Genomic DNA, 13130 nt, shown 5'->3' with positions numbered 1-13130 from the left:
TCTCTGTTGGAAGTGAATTTAGAGCTGTGATTTAAGAACTCAGTTGACTTTTGCTTTTTTTTTTTAGTTTCCCATTCTCTCTGGTCTCATTTGGCCGTAACACACCCAGCGTCTCGCTGGAAAATAATCGCATCAACAATGAGGGGAATTTGGCCACAAATAACTGTGTATAAGTCAGGATGGCCAAAACTGAGCAACCCATCGATGCCGGGGATACACAAGAGCTGGTGTAACGCTCCCCTAATGAAAAACTATAGCATTCTGTGTTTTCCAGTTTGTGTGTCAGTGTTTTTTATTTTTATAATTGCACCGGGACTAAAGCAGCAGCACCAATTTAAGATCCAAGCATGTTGATCTGTGCAAGAACCGGAGCGCCGATGTCGCCACACCTCCTCAAAGCTGTCTCATGCAGCCGATCCCCAAATCGAAAGGTTATATTTAATCACATTTTGGGTTTTCCGTTTTTTGCCTATGTAACCGGATGGGATGTAATTAGGCAGGCAGGTGTGGGAGGGAGCACCTGTGGCCCATTTGCCACTGATTGGGGGGGGCGTATATAGGTGCTTCCCCTCCCTCGTTCCCCGGTTCCTGTCTTTGTGTTTTCCCCCGTCAAAGGCAGGCTGGCCGTGGACTGTCGCTGCCTTGTCTCTCCTTTTCTTTTGTGTGTTTATAGCGTTTTTAACGGAAAGCTTGTTTTAGGGTCTTAAATGAATGTTTTGAATTACTAATGCCGTGCGTAAGTGCTGTCGGGAGACCCGCTAGAACGAGCTGGGGACCAAAGGAAAAAAATAGATCTTTAGGTTGCAAGTCCTAAAGTGGCGTTGTTGGCAACAATCGTTTAGCCCCATATGCCCAACGCCACACCTAATACCAGAAAGCATTTCATCAAGTGCCAAAGAACTGCTTGGCGCCTCATCGATTACAAGGAATAACAGATTCTAAGATGTTCCCTGTGAACGGAGGCAGCCCCAGAGCGTTGCCCCTCATCACGCGGTCAGTCGACTTAATAACAAGTGTTTGTGTTTTACAGATAAGCTGTTCCGAAAAGCTTCGGGCAGCATCTGTGTTCTCAGAAACAAAGTGAGTTTGTGAGAGGGATTGATGGATGGATATTGCCTGCTTTTACATCACAGCGACAAACGTATGGGCACATCAGAGTGCCCCCCCGGGTCCGATGTGCGGATGGTTGAGTCCATGCTGTTATCCACGGCCTCCGTCCGTCACTCTGGCTCTGTCTGCCGTCGGGCCGGACCAAGCCACCACAGAGTAAAACACTTATGCAGTGATTGACAAAACAGAGTTTATAAAAGTGATTAAAAAATATTCTAAAATGTCCCTGAGTATGGAAAAAAAACTATTAAAACGTTACTTTTTTTTGTTGTTTTTTTTACAACATTTGTCCAAGCTCGTTTAGTCAAACAGGATTTACAGAGGAAAAACGTTGCTATATTGATATTTCCCGTATTGCCCAACATCTAAACTTCTGTGTTTGGAAAACATTAGCCAGTATGTGATCTATGAAAAAGTATTTTCATAGATGTTGGAGATCCCCCTGCACTCCAGAGTTCAGTCCCACGCCTCGTCTCCTAGTCCCGTGGGTGGGGGGTCTTTCTGGTTCCAAATATGACTACAGTGTTCGAATGCTGCAGAGATACTCTAAGAATAGGCCCCTGCTTTTGTGGCGTAAGAACCACAATGGGTGTAAATGAAGAGTGAGAGCAGAGGTGGGGAAGACAACCGGAAAGAGGGAGGAAGGTGAGCAGCTATCAAGGTCAAAGGTTTCTGGATTGTGAAAGCAACAAAGGATGCTTTAGAAAAATAAGAGTTTTGATTTTACCAGCCAAAAAAATCAAGTTTAAAGGGAAAAATGTGTCCGTTGTGAACGTCTTCATGCTGTTATACATGGAGTACAAAGTGCTAGCAATGTTAAAAGGCCCTTTTTTCTACCTGCACCCTGAGATCTGCCACTTATTTGTCCCCCAGATAATGATTATTTAGATAAAATAGGGGTCGAGAGGGGGGGTACATCCTGGACAAGCCGCCAGTTCATCGCAGGACCACACATCCAGACAGAAAATCATTCACACACACATTTACATGATCATGATCACATTCGTCATAATCATAGTAAATGTAGCAGCTGACGGTCAAGTGGGATCCGGCAATAGATCCAATCACGATTCACAGGAACTTACGGACAGAATGAGCGAGTGCAAAATTTCTAGGAAGGAAGTCAAATTAGTAACATGCATTACTGTTACGTGCATGAGACAAACGGTCAGTGGCATCATGGGAAGTCCCCCGGGAGTCGAAGTCTGCAGGAGTTTTATTATAAGTTTTATTGAATAGGAAAAGCCTGCTCTTCCATGCATTAATGGTGACTTGAGATGGACTGAGGGAAAATTCCTGGTGACATGTTTTATTTTTTAGGAGAGGGTTTTGAAATCATGGTAAACATGTGGTATCATACGAGAATCTGTTTTTATTCTGGCTGGCCCCTGCAGGTTATGTAGATTTTATATTGATGTCTATAGCAGATAAATGCTTAATCAGTACTAATTTTGTAGAAAATCAAGAATTGATTTGTTCCTGTGCCACGCGAAACCATGGAAACGAAGCAGCCCATGCACCCGGAAGAAGTTCGGTGATGAACTTGTCACTACTTCCGGGTGGAAATATTGTTCATGAAGTGAATTCTGCTTGCTAAATAATTTGGGCGAACTTCTTTACCGACTAAAGCCGGTAAAATGTCTCGAGGCTCGAGTGCAGGGTTCGACCGACACATCACCATCTTCTCTCCCGAAGGAAGGCTCTATCAAGTCGGTCAGTGTGGAGATTTGTTCACACAAAAAACCGGCTCGCAGGTTTACTTGTTTGCTAGCTAGCTAAATGCTAAGTCATGGTTCGGTTTGCTAGGCTTGTAGCGAAGGTGTAACAATACTCAAACGCGAAAGTTATTCCACATAAAGAAACCAAAAGTTATTTATGTGGTGTATCCGTTGTTATTCTTGATCAACTTTACTTGCGCTTTAATTACGCAATGCAGGGTGACTGAATTTAGCGAGTAGGCTAAGTTAGCATAGCTAACAAATGTCAACTCACTGTCGAATTAAACGTGATTCTCTGATAAAGATAATTTCTTCTTTGCTACGACTATAACGTTATTGTGATCATTATATTATCGTTAGGTTTCAGTGCCGGCAATTTAATGTATTTTCTCTAATAGTAACGTTGGTTGGATTGATCTCAAAGAGAAAGTCCACTCTAATTTATGAACCACATCCAGTGTGTTGTTGAAATACTTTAAACTTGATGTAATAGAAATGATATTCACTGTTACAGTAACACTCACGTGGATGCAACGTCTCGTACTAAATGTTTGCGTCAACATGAGGACAGTTGTTATTGTTCATATTGAGCCTGTTGTTTAAAATTACGGAACGCTTTGATATCTACGTCTGCATGCTTTTAGTTTCGTTTTAGGTATGCTTAAATATGGGTCTTATCTTTTGCAGAATATGCTTTCAAAGCCATAAATCAAGGTGGGCTCACATCGGTAGCAATCAGAGGAAAGGACTGTGCAGTTGTTGTAACACAGAAAAAAGTACCGGTGAGTTAAAATCAGGTTACATTATTTCAGATGGCATTCCCTTTTATGTACTTTCATCATCAGTCTTTGCAAAAAAAAAAAAGTAGACTTGTTTTTTTATTTTTATCTCAGGCCGGTTGTACAATTCATATTATTTAGCCATTTTTGGAATGTCTGACCAGCAGTTGTTTCCTATTTATCATGTTTATTTTTAGCGATATGAATGTTAAACAATCAGCAATTTAAACCACTGACTGACTTCCAGTGAATATTTTGGATCCAGTAGTCAGATCAACGTATTTGACGACGATCCCTTACGTCGAATCCATTGGTTTTCATTGAACCTTTTATTCCTTGAAACAGGACAAGCTCCTGGATGCCGCCACAGTGACTCATCTCTTCAGAATAACAGATAACATTGGATGTGTAATGTCTGGGATGACGGGTAAGAAAAAAGCCGAGAGCTTCACTGGCATGTGGCAGAAAACTGACTCTCGTGTAGATGAATCAACATGGAGTGTTTCAGCGCTGTCATTAAGGTTTATTATTTTTAGATGTGATTATTTAAAAAAAAAATAAACTCCAGGAATTTATATTTATTTATTCCGAATAAAAGGAACTCAAAGTGGATTGAAAATACAAAAATGATCCATACAAAATTTGCTGAAATTTGAATTTCAAAAAAAGAAAATAAAAGTTAATCATGATTTTAATGGTCGCATTTTCTTTACAATCTTCCTCCTCTGTTACGGAAACCCTCTTCATTGTAGCCCATTACAAACTTTCCACTATTGCTTCTCATAATATAGGAACAAACCAAAAAAAAAAAGTGAGAACGAGTTGAATCCAAAATACAAAACGAAAAAAAAAATCCGGTATTTACAGTTAGAATTGAAAGTAATTTGTCTCAACTCTGGATGACCAATGGTTCCTCTTTCCTGACATGCACAACCTTTGCAACTATTTGGTGATGTCATTCTAAAAGTGCCTAAAGTGTTTCAAAGTGTTTTCAAAGTTTTACTGAGCAAATAAGCCGTTTGTCCTCTTCTTTCCAAATCTTGCAGCTGACAGCAGGTCCCAAGTCCAGCGGGCCCGCTATGAGGCAGCCAACTGGCAGTACAAGTACGGTTATGAGATTCCTGTGGATATGCTGTGTAAGAGACTTGCTGACATCTCACAGGTCTACACACAGAATGCTGAGATGCGACCACTGGGCTGCTGTAAGCACGTTGAAGTTTCTCATGGGGGGGGGTTAAGCGTTTTGACAAACCGATACGTGTGAAGCACCTGAAATGTCTCCGTCCTACCGGATGCCTCTCGCCTGTAGGTATGATCGTGATCGGCATCGACGAGGAGAACGGCCCCCAGGTGTACAAATGCGACCCAGCGGGCTACTACTGTGGCTTCAAGGCCACCGCTTCTGGAGTGAAGCAGACGGAAGCCACCAGCTTCCTTGAAAAGAAAGTAAAAAAGAAACTGGACTGGACCTTTGAACAAACTATTGAGGTATGACAAAATCGGGCCAATGCAGGAGGAATGTGAAAGTTACAGGTGGCTTACAGCTGCATGGCTTCTCATTTCATAAGCATCATTACCCCCTCCCCCACCCCCACCCAACCCTGAGCCAAGTGAGGAGGGCGCTGTAGGAATGGGTTCCATCTGGCAGAACGTCATGTTTGGTCTCGGCAGCATAACTCCAAAAGGGCTGATTGCTTTAGAGCAGCATTTTCTACAATAAAGGACTGAAGTGGTGCCGTTTGCTCTTTAGAAATGTAAATCATTCCACGGCTCCTTCTGTGAGTGGGATTTGTCCCAGATCAGTCCTTCTGAGGCGTAACTCAAAAGTGCTCTGTATTTGTTTTTGTACATCTTTACATCTACGTATCTCCCGTGTACGAATTTATTACTATTTGTCCTGTTTTTCTGACCTTAAGGAGAAAATAAAAGGGCAAAAATGACATTAAATTAACGAAGCTGTAGTCAAAGCTGAGTTATCTTTCTATCCCTGCTCCCCTTCAGACGGCGATCTCTTGCCTGTCTACTGTCCTCTCCATTGACTTCAAGCCCTCTGAGCTTGAGGTCGCCGTCGTCACAACAAAGGATACCAAGTTCAGGTAATGCTAGTAGTTTTAATCGGCCTGGTGTTTGTTTGAACTCTTCATCCTTGCTGTGTGTTGGGGGTATTCGGACAGTTTAATGGATTTAATCTGATTTCAAAGTCCCTTAATGTCTCGTCTCTTGAGCAGATGCCCTTAAATTTACCGTTTTATTCGATCAACAATCTGTTTACGATCAGACAGAATGGCATCTGATGCTCCAGGATCATTTGTTAACCTCTTATATTCCTAGTATGCCCTGAAAGGGTTTGAAAGGATAGATAATATCTATAAAAAAATGTATAAAGAGTAGCAACTCTTGAGTTTAAATCAACCTTTCCACATCAGAGCCATCATCCGTCTTCTCTCTCCAGGATTCTGACAGAGACTGAAGTGGACACCCACCTGATGTCCCTGACAGAGCGGGACTGAGCAAGCAGAGACGCGTCACCTGTTGGATGAAGTTGATGATGGGATATCCTAGGAGACTGATGTTATCTTTGTGTGCTGTACATTTATCCCCCCACTGTTTCAATCAACAATAAAAAAAATTAAAATAAAGTTTTTGAATAAAATAACTATCGTCCATTTATTATAAAACATCTGGTATTGGATGCATTTTAACAGCCGACTTTCAGAATACAAAAGCAGACCTGAATATAACAGCAGGGGAAAATGTCTACGGGGATCTTCTTCGGCTCTACCTCTGAGCTTCCTGTTGTGGTTGTGAAAATGCACCAGAGTCACATGACACGCCATAGTGTCGTGCGAGTAGAGGTTGTTTTACTACAAAGTGATGTCGGCATGATTTTTGACCTGATTCTTCCAACATTTCACAAATGCATGCAGAATGACTGAAATAGTTCACCGCTCCGCTTACATCCTGCAACGAGAGTAGTTTCTCTTTGCAAACAATTTGTTCCTGTCAATGCAGAAAAGTGAAAACGGACGCATTTTGTGTGTGTGTGTGTCTTGGCTAATGTTTAATACCTCAGCGTTTAGCCATTCTGATGAGTGTACTTCATATCCTGTCAGTCTTATGACACCAAGTTCTCTTCTTGTTTTGCAGCCATTGCTAGAAATCCATCTAAAATGTCCTCGTCTTAAAGGCAGTGATAATAGTTTGGACTTTCCGGGCAGATTAATGTTTAAGCCCATGTCTGTGTTGCCGCTGTCCTAAAGAAGGAACACTCAGGTCCCTGGAAAATTCCCCTGCAGTCCTGTAGCAGCAATCTAACCGTGAAAATGTTTACAGCCCTGAGGACAATTACAGACCAGGTAGACTAATCGCTGCTATTAAACCTGATCATTACGGGACATTTCCAGAGCCTGCTGGCACCAGGTTGACTTCAAACTGGGGAAGTTGGTTGTTGCTTCTGGTGATTACAGGTAAATTCCTCTCTGAAAACTCCCCCAGTGCTGTGTACAAATTTGGGACAGTTAAAGCCACTCAAGTTGCTACCTTTCAGATGGACACGCTGTGCTTCTAGATTCACGCGAAAGATTTATGCATCTAAATCTTTATAAAGAGTTTATAGGGAAAAAGCTTTTTCTTTTAGTGTTTCCACTCAGTTTTAATGCATGACGAGTCACAAAGGTCTCCGAAGCATTTTGTTAACTTTCTTCACTGTAATTTGTAAAAAAAAGAGCCCCCCCCCAAAAAAATTATCCAAATTAAACCCAGACTGTCATTGCAGGGCTTTACCTGCTGCGTTGGAGTTTTTAGATGCGGAACTGTTGCTCCACATTCAGCTGCCTGGAGTCATCTTGTACTTCCCTGAATGACACATTTCCCTGAGATACACTAACATAACCCTGGCACATGTAACCCGTACTGCTCAAAGACACTTTGTTCTTATTACTTCTGAGTGCCACTTCCTAGTCGCTTTTCACCAGAAACACCAGGGCAGGGCTGAATTTATGTTCCTTGTGCCGCCCAGGGACTTTCAGCAGCGTGACTCAGCGACCTCACCTCAGCAAAGAAATCCCGGACTGTTCCAAGCGTGATCATTTCTGTCTGTACGAGCGTGCGCGTTGGCTTTTTGTGTGCATCGATTTGTGTAATCGAGGAATTATTATTTCGCTACGTAGAAACATTCCTTGCTATGAGATACATGATGAGTGGAGGAAACAATAATTGGTGCCGATTATATTCATAAAGTTGTTTTTTTATTCTGAACATTTTGTGTTAGTGTTTCATGTCACAACATTTACAGGTACAAAAATAATATCTCTGTATTTACATTATATTACATGACTGGTATATACAGATATATCTGTACAGCACGCAGAGGGACTATATGGAGGCCGGGGTCTTGCTGAACAGTTTTGGTTTTTTGGTGCAGATAATCAGGTGATCTGGACCGGCCTCGACCAGACTTGGACACCATCTTCATTCATGCTTGCGTTGCCAGGGCCAGCGCCTGTGGTTTTGGACCGATTCCCAGGGATATGGGCTTGGCGTGTCCCCTCAGTGTGGGGTCGTGGCTGGGCAAACCCAGTAGCAGCTTCACTGCCGTTCACACCTCCGGCGGAGGGATGCGCTCGGTTTACTTCCCAAACTTGATGTCGTCATAGAGCTGTGAAAAACAGAAAATGAACATTAGGAGCCTGCAACCTCAGAGGTGTGATTTATGTTAAATACGATGCCATCAAAGGCGGAGGACTGACCTCATCTTCCGACATGTCCACATCCTCCACGTCGCTCTCGTCCGACTCGCTTTCGGGCAGCGCCCTCAGCTCCTGTGCTGTCTTCTCATACAGCTGGCAGCGGATGGCTTCGTTCTGGCGCCCGTAGGTGAGATGGTACGGCGTGAAGCCGCCGTAATTAACGCAGTTGACATCCGCGCCGAGGTCAAGGAGGCAACGGACCAAAGTTGGGTTTTGCATATCCACGGCCAGATGGAGCGAGGTGCGGCCGCTGCACTGTTCCTATTAGGGGGAACAAGAAGAACGGGATTAGGTTCCTGCTGGGCCTTTTAAGACATCCCCTCTTCCAAAATAAAAGTTATATTTGCTGCCTTCAGGGGCGGTCACGATGCCTACCTGGGCGTTAATGTCTGCCCCCAGCTGAACGAGGTTCTCGACCAATGAAATGTAGCCGTTGATAGACGACAAGTGGAGACAGTTGTGCCCTGTGAGGAGAAATCAGGAATAACTCAGTGAACAAAGCTCAATCAAAGCCCTGACGTGCCACTTCAGGGGGGGGGGGGGGTATTCACCATTGTAGTTGGGGAAGGACACGATGGAGGCCAGGTGGCGCTGGCAGCTCTGGGTGATGAGGCCGAAGCAGGCGAGGGAGCCTTTCTTGCATGCGATGTGGAGGGACGAGTTCCCGCTGTCGTCCGCCAGCCGCGGGTCTGCGCCGGCCTTCAGGAGCCGCTCGACCACAGGAAGCTGCTCCGTGACCACGGCGAGATGGAGGGCAGTCTGAGGAGGAATAAAAAACAACTCATTATTACCACGCTTAAAAAAGACAAAAAGGAAACGTGTGCATAACGAGGGGGGGGGGGGGGGGTCACGGAAACGTCGTTTACCTGTCTCTGATGATTCTGTGCGTTGAGGAAGGGGTGATTGTGAGACAGTTTGATCATCTGGAGGGCATGGTCTGTTGCTTCGTGAATGATCGCCAAGTGGAGAAGCCTGTATGGGGGGGGGGGGGGGGGCAGAGGAAGGGGTCATTTAAAATAGGCGCTTGGAAATAAAAAGGAGGAAATGCTTCCAGACAAATAAGAAGAAACAAAAGCCGGAGCCGCGGCGCGTTACGCAAGAACGGACTTTTGCTGGGTTCTTTCCACCAGCAGCGGCTTCGACGCATCTGATGCTTTATCAGTTCCTGGCAGCGCGCCAGGGACTTTCCTGAACTCGCAGGGCGGACTTTAGATCCGCCCACAAAGTACTCTCGCACGCACACACACGCGCACTGCGTTGCGCGCGCACGCACACACGCACACACGTACACTTTTAAATGCCTCTTGTTTTCCTGTATTGATCTGTTATGCCCGATCCAAAACGTCGCGCTCCCGTGCGAAACTCCGTCCGTGCGTAAAAACAGGACATCGCGTCCTCAGCGTGGAAAAAAAGAAAAAAACTCCCCCACTTACGTGTCACCGTCCTCGGTCACTGCAGCTCTCCAAGGCTCGTATTCCTCCTGCGTGCGATCCTCGCTTGATTTGCTCACAGTCATGTCCTCGAAGTCGTGCGCCAGCTCGTCCTCCTTCAGGGAGTCCAGGCCGCTGTCGAAGCGCTCCTCCTGGCACGGAAGCGCCTTCCCGAGCTTGGCCTCCGTGTTGTCGAAGTTATAATCCATTCGGTTGCGGTTGGATGTCTTGTGGACGTCCATGTTTGTTTGTTTTTATCTTGTGCGTGTCTCTCTCTCTCGCTCTCTCTCAGGCTCTGTGCTTATCGGCGCAGAAATGGTGCCGCACCGACGGGCGCACCGGGGTTTTATCCGCTCGGCTGGGGGGCGGAGCATCGGTGGGGAATTCCACTCGACTTATCTAAAGAAAATGCAGAGGGAAATCACACGGAGCTGCGCTTTGTGAGAGAAATCCCCCCCAAAAAAGAGACTCAGAATGAAAAGTCTAGTTTCCTTTGAGCGCGCAGGTCCGTGTAGGTTATAGGGGACACTACATTATGTATTCCAATGAATGAGACACAATGCGCATGAATGAGAGGGAGACGAGCCCCTTTTAGTTATTGTTTATTTATGTATTATCCCCCCCCCCCCAGTAGAGCAAACCCCCACCCAGGCCCAGCGGGCCCCTTCAGGTCAGCCAAGCCTTATTGAGAATCTATTCTTCTTGGATTTGTTACAGCGATTTAAGTCTGTTGGAAGTGGATTTATTTTGGATCAAACGCAAAAATATCAACCACCCTAAATACATTTTAGGTGGGATGATATTTATTTATTTATTTATTTTGCCTGTGTTATTTCCTGGCATATATATATATATATATATATTTAAATATCAAAACATACCGTACAGTGTGAAAATGTTGGGGAGGAAATACGGGAAATTTATCTGGATTATTTTAGGACCAAGACTCATCCTCCCACAATTTCCGTGGAAATCTGCTCACCATCTTTTTGCTTAAACAATACCAACCAAGGTCATGGATGACTGTTTACTGCCCGTTCCTCCTTGGTAGGTGTAATAGTTAGTCTTTAGGTTTCCAAAAGTTGAACATTTACCAACTGCACACGGCTTTGAGCTGTCACACAATCCTAGTAAAACTTTGGGCCGTGTTCTGGCTGTCCAAACCAGCTTATTCCACTTCAAAAACACGTTTAACTGCCCCTACATATGTACATGTCACAGCAGAGGATGGAATTACATTTATACCCATGCATGTTTTTGCATTTTAGTGTCTTCCTGTTGGGTTTGCATCCTCTTACAGTCTCAAGCATATTTCATTATCACTATACCACGGCTGTCCCTTTGTTCCTAAAACCTTTTAAAAGTATATGATTCAAATATATTTATGGAATACGCATGTAGTGTTTAACAGTCCTAGTGAGTTTTCCCAGGTTCCCCAGGCTTGTACAGGAAGCTCATGTTAGACTACAGGGTGCGTGTGAACAGCACACAGACTGCAGGGGAAAGATTCTGACACGTGTCCTTGTGGAGACTCCCTTGTAAAACCAGCGCTGCATGTTCCACAAAAGGATGTTCTGGGCATACCCAATGAGCTTTGCACACCCTGGACAAACCGCCCGGGGTGACATCCTGCGCACATTCATGGAAGACGCTTTGCAAAGTCACACAGATGTAAAACACGGCCAACAGCTCTGTTGAATGTTTTCTTTATCTTTTAATAAATCACCTTGCGTGCCTCTTCCACCGCCTTCATTGTGTCCGTCATTGCATTTGTCTCAAAGCGGCTTCTCGGTTACACAATGGCTGAATGCGTGGCGGGCCTACCTGTCGGTGCTGCCCTGACATTTAAGAGAAAAATTCCCGGGATTACTTCTGTTTACACTGTGACAGGTAGGCTTTGCGTTAACATAGCAACGGTATCCAAGGACGGTGAAGCATTCACGCCTCAAAGGGGCGATACTCGAGTCAGGATGACGCTTCACAAACCGAGCGGGCACGCACACACACACACACACACACACACACACCTGTCAGGGCTGTGAGGCCACTACACAATGCAGCCTCACACATATTTCTACTTACGAGTGTGAGTCACATCAGATCAATTTCATTCACTGAATTCCACTTGTTCTCTCATCTTTGCCAATCATGATGACGTCTGAGGACAAACTGTTCTTGCAGCTCCAAGATTTTCACCCCACATGGGAAATACTGGGACGTCCGTCCACCTGACATATTTGAGTGGGTTTTTTTTGTGTGTGTGTCTGCAATGCGCGTGTGTGACGATGAGGAAGTTCTGTTGGCTCAACTTGCATTGTGTTTACCACCGGTTGCTATGATACCAACGGCTGCGAGACAACTGACGCCATTGAATTGTCTCGCCTCCGTACATTGCCGGCTGTCTCTGTGTTGGATAAGTAGCGCTCATCTGACTCAGCATACAGCCTGAGGAGTCTTCACACCCAGTTGTTGCCGTAGCGATCGTGTCCATGAGGACATTCTGTCACCGTGAAGTCTTTGTTCGTGTTGTTCATTGTTAATTCAACGATGAATGGTTTGTGTTGCTGTTGAAATATTCCCACTCACCATTTAATTAAAGTTAGTGGATTAAAAAAAAAAGCCTATACGTTCAATCAATGATGCTTTCGTTCAGATAACCTGAAGTGTCTCCTGTCTCTAGAATGTTGTAGTCAAACAGCAGACAAATCTGCATTATTCTGTTCAATATGTTGTCATACACATTAAACAAAACTTCTTTTAGATAATAATTTGACAATAATTTGAACGGGTGCGACAACCTGTTGTTTGTCCCATTTTTGGGATGTAGTAAATCGAGTCGTGCTTAAATAATACAGATATTAGGGATGGAAAAAAACAGCAACAATTACCGTGTGTTTGGTGTTTTGCTTTGGCTTCCTAGATATATGATTATCTTGACTTCTGGTTTATTTCATCCAAAGTGGTCACAAGTTACACCGTTCAATACGCTCTATAAAATCACAGCAGAACTTAATTCTATAAATAACTTTTGTTCCAGAATGGGTCAGCGTTCCCTGTTCTTGTCTATGACGAATGTTTCATTCATGTATTTTTGGAGGCTTCGGGCAAACAGACAGAGAAAGGCCTCTGGTGGAGGAAATTATCACACATGGAGAGTGAAGCGGTTATTCTGTGGACATTTAACCCAACCTGTCCTGTGTGGACTCAGAGACAGCAGTTCTGCACGTAGTTTTCACAATGTGTGGCTTGCTATGAGGAGCCAACGCTTTATTATGACAGTTCCACGCATGGCTGTTTTCCATGGCTTGTATTAAGGGGGCAGGTACGTTCGCTAATGATATGAGT

At 44.4% G+C, this 13130-nt stretch overlaps 2 protein-coding genes across 2 annotated transcripts; one reads left to right on the top strand and one right to left on the bottom strand.

The window, feature by feature from the left end:
• Nucleotides 1-2648: 2648 nt before the first annotated feature.
• On the top strand, nt 2649-6250 carry LOC137909065 (proteasome subunit alpha type-6). The gene is made up of 7 exons (XM_068753474.1): nt 2649-2823; nt 3516-3610; nt 3953-4034; nt 4654-4809; nt 4917-5095; nt 5609-5703; nt 6060-6250. The coding sequence occupies exons 1-7, from the start codon at nt 2748-2750 to the stop codon at nt 6115-6117; spliced, it is 741 nt and encodes a 246-aa protein (XP_068609575.1). The 5' UTR covers nt 2649-2747; the 3' UTR covers nt 6118-6250.
• A 1591-nt stretch (nt 6251-7841) lies between these two features.
• On the bottom strand, nt 7842-10089 carry nfkbiaa (nuclear factor of kappa light polypeptide gene enhancer in B-cells inhibitor, alpha a). Its single transcript, XM_068753475.1, has 6 exons — nt 9789-10089; nt 9222-9327; nt 8907-9114; nt 8731-8819; nt 8356-8616; nt 7842-8264 (listed from the first exon to the last, which is right to left on the bottom strand). The coding sequence occupies exons 1-6, from the start codon at nt 10025-10027 to the stop codon at nt 8235-8237; spliced, it is 933 nt and encodes a 310-aa protein (XP_068609576.1). The 5' UTR covers nt 10028-10089; the 3' UTR covers nt 7842-8234.
• Between the last annotated feature and the right edge of the window lie 3041 nt (nt 10090-13130).

This window comes from Brachionichthys hirsutus, chromosome 20 (genome assembly GCF_040956055.1).
Source record: "Brachionichthys hirsutus isolate HB-005 chromosome 20, CSIRO-AGI_Bhir_v1, whole genome shotgun sequence".
NCBI classification, from domain to species: domain Eukaryota; kingdom Metazoa; phylum Chordata; class Actinopteri; order Lophiiformes; family Brachionichthyidae; genus Brachionichthys; species Brachionichthys hirsutus.
Note: the sequence above shows the minus strand (reverse complement) of the source record. Positions and strands in the feature narration are given on the sequence as shown.